We start from the raw sequence: 14,546 nt of genomic DNA, 5'->3' as shown, positions 1-14,546 counted from the left end.
AGTGGAACGTCGCTGGAACGTGATGAGTATGTCCTGACGACCAAACTGGCACGTTACGAGGACGTGACATTACAGGATCATATTGGTAATTCATATTTTCACCTCACCATTACCTTGAAATACATAAAGAACTAATATACTCAATCCATCTCTGGTGCAAAAAATAAACCTTATGAAATCTAATTGTAATCTAATTATAGGGGATTCATAGTTAATACATTAATTACATACATGCAATGCAAACAAATACAAAAACATTACATTCTAATATAAAATAGACAAAAACACGCTGCATTCATTCACAAATCAATATTTATTCAGCACTACTTTGTACAAATACGAAGCCAAAACATTTTGAACATCGCACCTGTTCTTTAACCATGCAAAATGTTACTAAGTTATGAGCACAGAAAACTAAACACATCAATTCATAGATTACACAATATAAACAATAGAAAATTTTTGTCTTAAAGATGGGGAGATGGTTAATGACGTTATTAGTGAAAATTAAAAATAATTATCAGTAAACTTATTGATACAACATAATTTAGTGCAACAAAAAATACATGATAAATAGATATGAAACAATTCAGCAGATACTGCACAGAGATACTGCACAAAGTAAAACTGTGAGCGTCCTATAAGAGGTTCCTGGTGGTGATGTGCTTTAATTACACGACATGCAGAAAAAAATTTAGGCTAATTCATGCGCACGATTTTCTATTTCATTCCCTCGATTTGCTAAAACGTGTACACTATTTATACATCAAGATAACGAATTAGTAAATTGTGCATACGATTTAGCAAATCAATGAAATGTAAAAGTAATTGTGCACGTGTTAGTACATAGAGGGAACGAATTAGTAAATCATGGACAGGATTTCTTTCTTTTTCTTGCATGTCATGATCAGGGCTCTGTGCTCACTATCAGAGGATAAAACTAAACAATAAAGCAATTACCAAAGAACCATAATTTTTGAGCTTCTCAGAAGAAAAACATTCATAAAGCGTAAAGATATGAAAAATGAACAATATAGAGATTTCTAGCATCTCTCCTGTATTATTTGTCCCACCCGAAAAAACAAAGTTTTTTAAGAAAATGAGCATATCGACTTTCTCAGAAGAATCTGTGATCTGTGATTACTGACTGTGGAGAAGACTCTTTCAGACAGTGCTGAGGAGGCAGAGTTAGGTGCTGGACAGCTGATAGAGAAGAGGAAGAGTGTGTTTCTTACCCCAGCAGCAGAAGACAGGCTCTTCTGAGGGAAGGACAGGAGGCTTGATGCAGTGTTTTGCTGTAGAACAAAGCTCCTTCTCAGCACCTGATCTTCTTCAGAAAAGAGTTCCTCTAGTGTAGAGTCAGACACTCAGACTTCTTGCAAACTGGAATCTTTTAATAACATTTAGCATATTATTGTAGTCATGTTCATTGTTTTTATTATAACACATGGCAAGCTTATGAGAAAATTGTTAAACGCGTTCCTCCTCTTCTTCTTCATCCTGGGCCTGCACTGTCAACATCCTCTGAGCTGAAAGGGAGGATCATCTTGTTAATGTTGCTCATGTATGTTCACAACCAGTCAAAAATCTGGAATCTTTTCTTTATGGTTTTCAAGAGAAGTCTCTTCTACTCACCAAGGCTAGATTAATTTGATTAAAAAAAAAATTTAAATTGTAAAAAAAAAAAAAAAAAAAGAGAAAGAAAGAAAGAAATAACAGTTTTCATACTCTTTTTTTGAATATACTTAAACATATTTATTGAAATAATTATGAGGCAAAGCTGAATTTTTCAGTAACTTTACTCCAGTCTTCAGTGTCACATGATCTTTTTCATATACTGATTTGCTGATCGGGAAACATTGCTCATTATCACAAATCAGTGCATTTATATTGCATTATTGCCGCTAAGATCAAAGTGTACATCTGCTCATGACGTACATGATGTAAATCACATCTGCAGTTAGCTTACTACGGTCCTTAGTTCCACTGAACTCTATTGGTAACGAAGGAACTTTGTGAACAAAGTTGGTTTTAGGGAAGCGCACCCCATATTAGAAATGATGGGGAAGAAAACTTAGCATTTCTGGAAAGTTGAATTTTTTCTTCATTATTATTTTATAAAACACAAAGTTCAAAACATTGAAAAAAAGGTAATCTTTTGTAAAATTACAAAAGTCTTCTCTACCACTGGTTTTCAATTTTATGCATTCTTGCTATTAGCCAACCCCCCCCCCCCCCCCCAAATAAAATAAATAAATAAAATAAATAATAAATAAATATAACTGTAGTGTAGACAAAATGTTTGGGCAGCACAACTGTTTCCAACACTGATAATAATCAGAAAAATTTATTGAGCAGTAAATCATCATATTAGAATGATTTCTGAAGATCATGTGACACTGAAGACTGGAGTAATTAATTAAATATTGCTACATTTAAATGAAAACTCAACTTGTAATAAACAAAGCACACATTCTCAAAGAACTTACATTCTGGTGATAACTTCCTTCCCTCCCTGCTGTCAGATCCCTTCAGTCGTTCCCAGACCTCCTTGTTTTTAATCTTTCCCTCAAATCTACAGAAACAAACATCATTTTACAGACAATTTGGATAAGTCACGAATTGCAATAGTTATATAACTATAATCACAATGCTAAATTATATATATATATAATTATAAATATATATTGAATCGGCACACAAGTATCGGGATAGTATTGAATTGGCAGATTAGCGTATCATCCCATCATAGTTACTACAGTCAAAACAATGAAACTCTCTTCAAGAGCGCACAATAACTGATATTTAAAACTGTTAAAAGAAAAGGCTCAAAATATTGCACACATATAATACACAACAATATCTCTTCCTTTGGTGTTTTGAACATTTCTGTGAGTAATGCTACACACTGTGACTCTGTGTTGCTTCAAGTGCATCATTCTGCGCACTGGTTGTGTTTACGTGCTGCACGCTGTATAGGAGCCATTCCCTTTCGTATTATAATACATTAGCACAATGATAGATTCTTGTTCTGTCCCATCTACCACATGTTGCTGCCTTCATTACTGTGCTATAAATTTAAAAGAAATTTATTTTACACACACATACATTATACACACACACACACACACATATATATATATAGACGGTTTCAACGGCAACAACATAAACAAACGTTACTGCACATGCGCGCTTTTGTGGACCTAACCTAACCGGTAGACTTCCAAATAGAATCAATAACAACAGCCAAGTCCCTCTAGAGTAGATATTTTTTGATAACAAACAAAATGTGTTTTCTGTGTGGATCAGGTGGACTTGATGAAAATGCAAATTCATCCTTTGCCAGCAGGAGATGTTTTAAAGCATAGACATAAAGCGCGAGAAATAGAGGTTTCCCCAGTAACAGCTGTAAACAAAGCAGAGCTACGCTCACTCGCTGCTTTATCAGGCATATAACATGCAAGTCTTCCTTCAGAAATACAGCGATATAAAAACACGTGTGCCTCGTTTTTATATTTAAACATATAAATGTTAGGAATTATTAAACGTGCAGTACGTAACGTTACTCATGTTTATTCAACAAAGCCTTTTTGAAAATCGATAAGTTTTAAAATTGTGGCGAGTCTCCAAAAATAAATAAATGTATGGGAACACATCCCACAACACAACCACCTGAGCCCAACTTCAGTTTACTCATCACCTTGCCTTTAACTGTGATTGTAGAAGGCACTGCAGCCAGACCGATATACACAACACAGACCGGAAGTTAACTTAGGTCCAGGGGCATGCGTCCGATGAAACTGTCTAATATATATATATATATATCAGTTTGAGACCAAAGGTTTGGACTCACCTTCTCATTTAAAGAGTTTTCTTTATTTTCATGACTACGAAAATTGTAGATTCACACTGAAGGCATCAAAACTATGAATTAACACATGTGGAATTATATACATAACAAAAAAGTGTGAAACAACTGAAAATATGTCATATTCTAGGTTCTTCAAAGTAGCCACCTTTTGCTTTGATTACTGCTTTGCACACTCTTGGCGTTCTCTTGATGAGCTTCAAGAGGTAGTCACCTGAAATGGTCTTCCAACAGTCTTGAAGGAGTTCCCCGAGAGATGCGTAGCACTTGTTGGCCCTTTTGCCTTCTGTCTGCGGTCCAGCTCACCCCTAAACCATCTGGATTGGGTTCAGGTCCGGTGACTGTGGAGGCCAGGTCATCTGGAGCAGCACCCCATCACTCTCCTTCTTGGTCAAACAGCCCTAGATGCCTTCAGTGTGACTCTACAACTTTCATAGTCATGAAAATAAAGAAAACTCTTTGAATGAGAAGGTGTCCAAACTTTTGGTCTTTACTGTAAAATATATATTTTACAGTTTTATATATATATATAATATACACACACACACACACACACTTTTGCACATCCTGTCATACCAGTGACTGGGTGTTACTGCAATAGACTTTGCAGCATTAAGGTTAACGATTAATCGATTATTTGATTGTTAATTTAAACGACGATCGATCATGGAAATGATTGAAAATTGACATCCCTACACAGAAGTATAGAAAATTCTACATTGATTTAAATTTTTTTTTGCAAAAAACGACACTGATATCGGATCAGAATTACTGTCTCTTCTCATAGTGACAGCCAATCACATTAGTTTTCTGGTATTGCATGCACTCGATTGGCTTGCGTCTGCGCTTGGGTATTTGCATAAGATGTTCTGACTGGAGGACGGCTGCATTGGTGCTTGAAAAGTCTTCAACTTCTATTTAGAATTAATTTCTAGAATTAATTTCACCATGCTTGACGTCACTTCATTTAAAAGTAAACGAGAGGCGTTCACGCCCCGTGTGATGGGGCGTTATATGTCTGGATACCGCTGCACAAATCTTTCAACCACGAGAAATGTAGTTCCAGCACGGCCTTACATCCAGGACAGCAGAATGGTCAAGATGACCTGAAACACATAACCAACTGAAATCAATTTAAAAGTATTTAGTCTTGCCTGAGTGATGCTGAAACAACCAGGTTTAGTTTTTCACCCAGGAGAAACTGCTTCCTGCGGAACAGTCTCCATGAAGAATGATCTCTTGATCCTGGATCCTTGCTGCCATCCACGCAGAGATGATTTGGAGGATATGTGGTTGTGTCTAAAGGGTAATGAATCAATGTTACAAGAATACTGATAGCAGCACTATTGATCCTGTACCTTATGTAAATGTTTTCAGTACTGAACAAGTCAGGAACCAAATTAGTACCAGTTCTTGAAACCCATCTCTACTTGTAATAGTTGTCTTGTTGCTGCTGCCCAGACTGTCTCTTCCCCTGATGATAAATATATGTGTTCATTTTAAAGCAATAAATAATACATTTAAATTACTAGGTGGTGACGAATATATTTCCTTATAAGGAACTCACTGAATCATGGACTCAACTGGTGGTTGTCAGGCCCTAAGAAAGTGAACAATTTGTTTACTTTTTGTGAAACGAAAGTATCAGATCAATTTGAGAATTAAACTAGCATTAAAAAGCATGCATGTGAAAAACACCATCAACACCAATAATGAACAGATGACAGAGTTTACAAGCCTGCCACTTGAGGGAGAAAAGGGGAAATTATTAATCCCACATAACGTTACACTGAACATGATTTCGGCAGCATCGGTCTAATTAACGTTAAACTTTATATTTAACGTTATATCGGATTATATTCAAGTTCACAGCATGGATAGCATGAGCATCATCAAGCTCAAGCAGCAGGTATTCAAACAAACTAATTAACGTTACTACGGTTAAAAATTTAATTATTAGAAAGTTAATACTGTATAGTTTACAGTGATAAATTTCAAATAATTTAAAACAGGTAAGGTTATATTCGATTTTAACAGTTACCGTTACCTTAGACCACCTCTGAGACTGATTTTGAGCTAATTAACCAAACAGAGCATTTATTTATTAAATTGAAAGAGAAAACCTACAAAAATACAAAACACTACTCCTCTTTGATGGCATTTAACGTTATATCAGTTAAAATCTATGAATAAAAGTAGATTTATAGGACTTACCTTTCCTCCGTGTCCGTCTGCTGGAAGTTGACCGTTACAAAATGACGGGCACGCGCACGTCGCGCACTTCACTCAGAAAGTGACGTGCGCTGCTAGTTTAAGGTTTAAATGTTAATTTGTCCCGTACTCTCTTTCATTAACAAACATTATCACCATTTGCTAAGTAAATTGTTTATTTTATTGTTCTTAAACTGATGGCATATATATATATATATATATATATATATATATATATATATATATATATATATTATTTTAACATGCTTGATTAATTTTTTTGTATATTTCCCAAAGAATATGCTGTTCAAATGGTATCTTAATAATAATAATACATCTAGTGCAATAATATTAAAAGTTATCTGAAGACCAGCTGACCACGTCGCTACAACGTCCCCAATGGGACTAACTAGCGACGTCTTTTGAGTACGTGCCCACGACGTTTCTGGGAAGTTAGCCAAGATTTAAAAAATTGGAACTTTACCACGACGTCCTCACAACGTTGCCATAAAGTAATGTCGCGCTGACCAAATGACGACTAACTGGCAACGTCCTCACAACGTTCTGTGTTTGCTGGGTGTACGTGTGGTAGAACTACATTTAACGTAAAAACACACACATATTCTCATGAGATCACGTTGCTCCAGCTCATTCCCCGCCTTTTTATCTGGGCTGTGTTCAGCCCCGACAAAACATTGCACAACGTTTTTTAAACAGAAACGGTGGTGCGTTAAACACTGTTCTGATGACGCAAGAGTTGCAACTATGGCAGGTGAGAAGGCCATTCTTTGTGTTCTTTCTGAATAATTTTCGGAGCCATCTATTTAGCCTCACATACTGACTTTATTTGTAGTTCATACGGTTTTAATACCCCGTATTTTCTTTCTCATTTTTAGGAAACGCACTTAATTACCATTGTTTATTTCTATACCAAATGTCATACACTTGCAATGAAGCTAAAAATATAAACAACTACATACTTATGTTGATATCCTATATTTTTACAATAAAACTTATGACAAACATGTCTTCTTATATCCTCAGTTGTGTCGTATACCGAGCTTCAATGAACACATTAATTTCCTTGAAGCCATTGTGCGAGTTCACTTTAATACCGCGTGCTTTATTTACATGTTGCTGCTGATTGGACTGCAGTTCTGACACACCCACCAAACAAGAGAAAACACATCTCAAACCCCGTTACACACCGGTGCACGCCGTTTCCAGGAAACATGACGTTTAACACGGAAACGGTAGCAAAACGTTGCACACCGTTTTGAACTAGAACATGCCCCTGGACTCTCCACGCCAATCACTGGCACAAGAAACAGCCACTCGTCTCCAGCTGCAAGCCTTGCTGAACCACGCACCCCACGCCAAAGTCACAATATATTGGGCTGAACTATACCTTATAAGGTATTAATGTATAGTCTGCTCTTCATAAATACACAATGAAATAAAAATAAAACATAAAATTAAATATATATATAACGCACTACCCCTCCATCTGGCATCCTTCCATTCAATACATTAACCTGATTCATTTTCAGAAGGTGTGATGGTGGGGACATGCCTGTCATCAATGCATCCAAACACACTGGAAATCCTGAAAAATATTCGTATTATTGGGTTACTTCCAGAGGTCGCAGAAAGATGTTATCAAGTGAACATCATTTATAAGATTAGCCTAATTTAAACCGATTTCTACAACACTGACCTACATTCCAGTGAAACTCCTCTTTGACGGAATTGTGACCAGGAAAAAATTCTGTGAATGAGTCTGAGAGCGATGCACATCCTTATAATGTGCTCTGCAGTCTTTTTCTCTGTCAAGGTGAAGCAGCAAATGTCTCATAAACAGGGCAATAGCATTTACAATTGTGACTGATTTTTAAACTTAAAGCATTAATAGCACACATTCAACACAGAGACTCTATTTGATATCTGCAAAATGTATTTTTTAGGGTGTTTGCTCATCTGCAATACGTCTATTGGACATTTCCTATCAAGATGTCAAGTAGTCTTTAAGATGCTTATGATTTAGAATGAATGTAAAACTGACATCTTGAAGACCGATGAACATATCAGATTTTGGTACACAACAGATGCTTTCCAGATGAAGAGATCTTTAACAGACATCTTGCAGACATGTGTACTTTCTGGGAAGCGTTTAGTTGTGGGTTTTTTCAATGGATGCTTCTAATTCAATAAAAAAAGAGAGTTGAAAAGGTACTTATTCACAATATATTATATTAGTATATCTTATGTGTTTTTCAGCTCTGTTTATTGTAATTCTTGAAGTGACTTCAGTTTTACTAAAGACAGTTTTTATTTATTTATTTATTTGAGAATATCACGCAAAGAAAGGGAGAGTTACGACATGTTACATGTGTCAAGTGTTGGGACATGAGGACAGATAAAAAATCTTCAAGAATAATCAAGAGAAATAGAGACGGGTTAGCAGCTTCCAGTCATTACTCTTCAGTATCGTTATTAATTCAAATGATATGTCTCATTAATCTGAAAAAACTTGTTTCTTAAAGGGTTACTCCACCCCAAAATTAAGGCATTTATACAAATGTTTAAGCACCAAGTTAGCCCTTTTTTCTTGAGGGGTATCAGCTTAAATGCTTTGGAGAATCTGTCCACAAATATTAGGATGCAGGTGAAGTAATAAGAAGAGATCTATCAAGTCCAAAAGGAGCAAACTAAACCAGTATAATGTCACTGGCAACTGCAGAAAGTCGTCTTGTTTTACCAGTCGTGTGACATTGGAGAAACCAGCGATCATCCACTTCCTCTAAATCATGAAGAATGATAGATTGGAGATTTTCTTTAACTTGAATAAAAACTGGTTATGACATCCCGTACTCAGCCACAAAAGAAAAGGAAAACATATTTTTGGAAAATATATGAGTCAGAGATGGCCGTAATGTTGGGGTGGAGACTGAGAACTCTTGATAAATGCAGTGGTACTTGCTTTCCATCTCAGACAGTGGAGAAACAGCAGTGCGATCACAGAGCAGAGCAGAAGGATGAAGTTCAACAGTGCTTTGAGTGTTGCTGGAGTCACACTTCTCTACATAACAGGTGAGAGCTTAGAAAAAGCCTACAACATGACAATGTTAAAAATACATTTAATAATGTTTATTTTAATGGTTTATTAGCTGCCAAGCCATGTTTAAGACCCTTTGTGAACACACTTGACAGTGTAATCATATTTGGATCTAAAGACATGGTCAAATGCTTCAATTGGTTTTGTAGATAAACACAGATTTTGCATTTGTATGAATGTCTTTACAAATGCTTAAAATGCTCTTATTATACTATTTGAAAGGTTCATAATGTGCTTTTGGGAGTTCCCAACAACAGGTCAAAACACTTTAATTTTCTTATAATATGCATTTAATTTTACGTTATTTCTCAACCACTCTTAGATGATTAGTTTGAAGATTCAGCTTCCCAAACCCCTCCTCTGCATATTGTTTCTCTGCTCTGATTGGTCTGTTGTGATTGGTCTACTGCATACAGCGCATATCACAATCAGAATGCCCATCACCAGGACTGAAGCACGGCTTATCAATAATACATCTTATAATAATAATAATAGTGCTTCACTCCGTTCTGAAAATAACGAATCAGAGGGGAAAAAGTAGTTTGACACTTGCTAGTGAACTAGACTCATCGTTTATCATGACAGCAAGTACAGCATACGTTCTATATTTATTGACACTTTTCTAGACATTAGCGGCCCACAGCTGATCAGCAGAACTATAACATGAGTTAGCCAGAGACTTACAGCTACACTGACTGTATACACGACACGAAACACAAAACTATATACAGTATTCTGCATGCTCAAAAGCACATCAAAGCAATTATAAATCATACTTACAGGCTGTGATTCAGACGGGCAAACTGCTCCAAACAAACTGGGCAAGTTCCAGTACGCCAATAATCAGGATGCAGATGTGTGACTTTAAAGAGGCTAAAAGATCGTTTTGATTTGTTTATTATTTTGGTCACAAGACAGGGACATAATTATTTTATATAATTCAGGGACTCTCACTAAATGTTTATGGCCATTTTAAAACTAAAATTTAAACTATAGAAACCCATAAGTATCTAATTCACAAACGCGCAGCATGAGAGACTGACCTGATTTAGGTTAGTTACTTCATTCATGTCACAACTATGAAATTATTCAACAGGTATTTTACTAAAATTCATAAACAGCTTTGTTCAGGTGAAAATTTTTATCTTGTTTTCATGCAAATGGTGTATCAGGTAAACTACATAAACCAGTTTAACAGAGTGATCTTTCTGGATGACTCTCTGCTTACTTTGTCTTTGTCTTCATCTTTCCACACAGGTTCACTCTGCCAGTTAGATGGTAAGTTTATGTAATGGTCATACAACTCACAGCTTGTGAATCTTCTGTGTCTGAGAGGTGTTTTCTATCATCAGTATGTGGTCGAGCTCCTCTCAATAACAAGATTGTTGGAGGAGAGGATGCGACGGCAGGTTCTTGGCCGTGGCAGGTCAGCATTCATGTCTCTGGCTTCAGTCATAACTGTGGCGGGACTCTCATCAATAAAGACTGGGTGTTATCTGCAGCGCACTGCTTCCAGGAGTATGACGTTTAATGCTTAAATAAAGATTAAGATATATTTGTAGATTGATAATAGTGGGTTTAAAGCAGCTTTATCTATTTACAGTTTCGTTTTGTCTGACGTTGTGATGTACTTCGGTCGTCTGAGTCAATCTGGCTCAAACCCTGATGAGACGTCCAGGACAGCGAGTCAAGTCTTTAACCATCCTGACTATAATAGTCCTCCCTTTGACAACGATATAGCCCTGGTCCAGCTCTCCTCCTCTGTGACTTTCTCTGATTACATTAAGCCGGTCTGTCTGGCAGCGGCTGGGAGTGTGTTTGGTGGAGGGACAGAGAGCTGGGTCACTGGATGGGGAAGACTGCAAGCTGGAGGTGGGTGAACATTTGCTTGCCAGTTATACTGTAAACCTCAATAATTTACCTAGAAATATTTTTAAGCCATCAAATGTGTCCTCTGATCTGTGTCACAGCCCTCCAGCTTCCTGACATGCTGCAGGAGGTGATGATACCGATTGTGAGCGACAGTGATTGTGAAAAGGCTTATGAAGGGACCTTCACAAGCAATATGCTTTGTGCTGGATTGTTAAATCAGGGAGGAAAAGGTCCATGTCAGGTAAGACATCAGTCATTCATTTGAAACCTTTTTAATCCAAATCAATTTACAAGAGGAGGAGCTGCGGTATCAAAGTCCCGCCCTAAACTCCCTCAGACCCAATCACACAATCATAATCATAATGCCAAACCCTGCTTTTATGGCATTAAATAACTAAATAAAACCAAACTTATTAAAAAAACAAACACTTACTCATACACCAGTGTGATATAGGAACTAATTAAAATTACAGCAACCATTTTTGAATATATGTATATGTATGAAGTGACGGACACACATCCATGATTCTTTGACCAACACTAGAATACTTGTGTCTGTAACAGTTGTTCACTGTATACTGTCACAGATATAAATGTTGAATGTGTCTCAATACAGGGAGACTCTGGAGGTCCGATACTCAGCAGCAACAGCTCCCTGTGGATTCAGTCTGGCATTGTGAGTTTTGGGAAAGGATGTGCTGAGCCCACATTTCCCACTGTGTTCGCCAAAGTCTCTCAGTTTCAGGACTGGATCAAGTCTTACACGGGCAGCAACCCGCCTGGATTCGTTGTATTCAGAAATGGCATTCAACAAGCAACTCCAACTCCAACTCCAACTCCAACTCCAACTACAGATCAAACATCCAACTCCAACTTCGGAAGTGTTCCCAACTTCCTCTTATTCCCCCTTTCTCTTACATTCTCCATCATTTCTTTCTCCCTGTTTCTCACTCCCTAAATTTCGCTTGAACAGAAGAAAAGCAGTTATATTGTCATATTTGCTATTTATTCATTATCATTCTATAAACGTGATCATCTTAAAAAGCTGTCTTATTGATATTGTAAGATCATAAATAAGTTTAGCACGCTTTTGTCCTCTGAGATTCAGGATATTTACATAAATAGTAGAAATAAACCAATATATACCAATTACTGATACCAATTATTTTTATGTTTATGTGTTTTATAATCAATATGCAAAACCGATATCGGTTCTGGAGCTCTGCAATGATTGCGATGTGATCTGAGATACTGGTCTTATCTGGTTGAAAATGTAATTATCTTTAATCACTTACCATGTTCAGGCGAGTGATCAGCTAGAGACGAACAAGAAGGAAAATCTGTCCACATCCCACGGCACTTATTATTTTAAAAAACATTTTATCCCATTCAAATATGTATCCTATATTGTAAGAACATGCTGTTATCCTGTAAAAATAAAAACTTTCACTGGGATGTACTGTAGAATTTTGGAGAAAAATAAAGGCAAAGTCTGAAAAAATGCATTATGACTGGTGGATTCCTGCTTTTTCTACCAGTATTATTCAAATTCCTTCAGAGTTAACCTGAAATTTCCAATACATTCCTCCTCAGGGTATCTATGGCTTTCTCCATCTCAACTTTTGTCAACTGGGTTTTACTGTGAAATTTAGGAGAAAATGAAATGCATTTTAACACATTGGGCATTTATAAAAAAAAATATCCAAGCATTATTCAAATTCCTTCAGATTTGACATGAAATTTCCAATTAATTCTTTATCAGGACAAGCATGGCTCTGTCATTGTCAACTTTCATTGGGTTTTATTGCAGAATCTGGAAGAAAATCAAAAAGACAAAATAAATCTGTCAAAATGCATTATTACGGTGAAGCATTGACACCACATACTTATTTTCCCCACTGAATTATGTTCTATTAACAAGATTTTATTATAAAATACATCTTTTCTCAATATAATGACAAATCATGCAATAAAAAATGGTTTGTTTTCCAATCCTAGAAGATATTATTTATCATTATCGTTAATAAATGTCCAACAGTCCTAAAATAAATGAGGAGTCTGCACATTGCTAAAGTTTGAATTTTTTTGTAATGTTATTTTATTTTTATTTTTATTTTGTATTATTGTAGCGACCAGTTTTTTCCATCTATTGTGTTTTGTTTATTTTTGTCTTGAGCTGTGCTCGTCTACTTTCTTATTCGTGTTGTGATTGTTGGAATCATAACAGTACAGTCAACACTCTTCATACTTCTCCACAACAGTCAATCATCATTAAGGATTCTTGTGTTCACAGATTTCTATGTGTGTGGTGGATAGTACAGTAGGTGGCCAGCCTTTCTGGCAGTGCCGCGGTGGTAACTGTAATTCAGTCCGGTGTTAAAATCATTCGCGAAACTACCGCCAGGTGGCGCAAAGGGACGGATTGCGAAATGAATGTAACTGTAAAATGAGATAAAAGAAGGAAGTAAAACAACAATAACATTATGATATAACATTGTAACATTTTAAAAAAAACTGTTTAAAATGTAGGATAGTCTTAGACTACAGTCTACTAAACAAAAATTAAAAGACCTTAACACAAAGGATCATATGCATGCTATTTTTATTAAACAGTAAATAAATATAAGGCCTATATATATAAGCTAAATGTTTTAATTTCATTTTCATTTCGATTCATTCTTGGTTTAAAAAAATCTTCAGGTTCCATATGCAGAGCGAAACGGTCCAGCATTTAGCAATAATTAGTATTAACTCTGTTATTATTCTTGATTTTTCAAACTACCAGCATTTTTTAATTATGCCTTATGTGTGACCAAAAATTAAGTATTATTTGTTTCAGCTGATCGTGCTGGTGCCTCGCGCACATAATGGAAACAGAAGTCGTTCACCAGACATTCGGCGTGAGCACTTTGACATATTGTTAATTATGATTTTTTTTTCATCAATACTGAAACGCACACAGCCTATTTACCTCATGAATAATAGCCTATGGGCAACATCACAAATATGGAAACGTTTGATTTCTCCAGATTGAGCCTATAGCCTATTTATTTCCTCTCACAAACTCTGATTTATTTTTTAGCGTGTTTTTAAAAAAAAAAAAAAAAAAAAAAAAAAAAAAAAAACATGCAGCAAACGAAAATAGGTGATTGATCCGTTAAAATGAAACACGACTCATATATTTTTTTTCCTCTGACAAAATTAATTTATTTTTTTAGCGTGTTTAAAAAATAAAAAAATAAAGAAAACATTCAGCAAATGAAAATACGCGATTAATCCGTTAAAATGTGTTACTCTTGGTTAACAGTACTACTAATTATAATTATTTTACTTCAGAACAGAGCCTGGGACTTATCTAGGTTATCCGTGTTTATTTTTTTTTTATTTTATTTTTTTCATTGTATCTGAAAATGACTTTGTTCATTACATTCACTTCACGTGCTCTGCTCTGGCGCAGATCAGCCTCCCGCGAAGCTCAGC

At 35.9% G+C, this 14,546-nt stretch overlaps 1 protein-coding gene and 2 long non-coding RNA genes across 4 annotated transcripts; 1 reads left to right on the top strand and 2 right to left on the bottom strand.

The window, feature by feature from the left end:
* Nucleotides 1-294: 294 nt before the first annotated feature.
* Nucleotides 295-4,331, bottom strand: LOC127942753 (uncharacterized). 2 transcript variants are annotated; one of them, XR_008149399.1, is made up of 3 exons: nt 4,017-4,331; nt 2,490-2,575; nt 295-1,529 (listed from the first exon to the last, which is right to left on the bottom strand). It is a non-coding gene; the product is annotated as an uncharacterized LOC127942753 (long non-coding RNA). The 2 variants fall into 2 exon arrangements; XR_008149395.1 differs by lacking the exon at nt 4,017-4,331 and having other exon boundaries at nt 2,490-3,655.
* Nucleotides 4,332-4,386: 55 nt separating this feature from the next.
* LOC127942747 (uncharacterized) lies at nt 4,387-6,299 on the bottom strand. The gene is made up of 3 exons (XR_008149392.1): nt 5,436-6,299; nt 5,276-5,342; nt 4,387-5,167 (listed from the first exon to the last, which is right to left on the bottom strand). It is a non-coding gene; the product is annotated as an uncharacterized LOC127942747 (long non-coding RNA).
* Nucleotides 6,300-9,074: 2,775 nt separating this feature from the next.
* LOC127942593 (trypsin-2-like) lies at nt 9,075-12,264 on the top strand. Its single transcript, XM_052538418.1, has 6 exons — nt 9,075-9,169; nt 10,452-10,472; nt 10,547-10,712; nt 10,798-11,066; nt 11,165-11,307; nt 11,683-12,264. The coding sequence occupies exons 1-6, from the start codon at nt 9,115-9,117 to the stop codon at nt 12,022-12,024; spliced, it is 996 nt and encodes a 331-aa protein (XP_052394378.1). The 5' UTR covers nt 9,075-9,114; the 3' UTR covers nt 12,025-12,264.
* Nucleotides 12,265-14,546: the final 2,282 nt, after the last annotated feature.

This window comes from Carassius gibelio, chromosome A3, assembly GCF_023724105.1.
Source record: "Carassius gibelio isolate Cgi1373 ecotype wild population from Czech Republic chromosome A3, carGib1.2-hapl.c, whole genome shotgun sequence".
Lineage (NCBI taxonomy): Eukaryota > Metazoa > Chordata > Actinopteri > Cypriniformes > Cyprinidae > Carassius > Carassius gibelio.
This window is presented reverse-complemented; position numbering and strand designations above follow the sequence as displayed.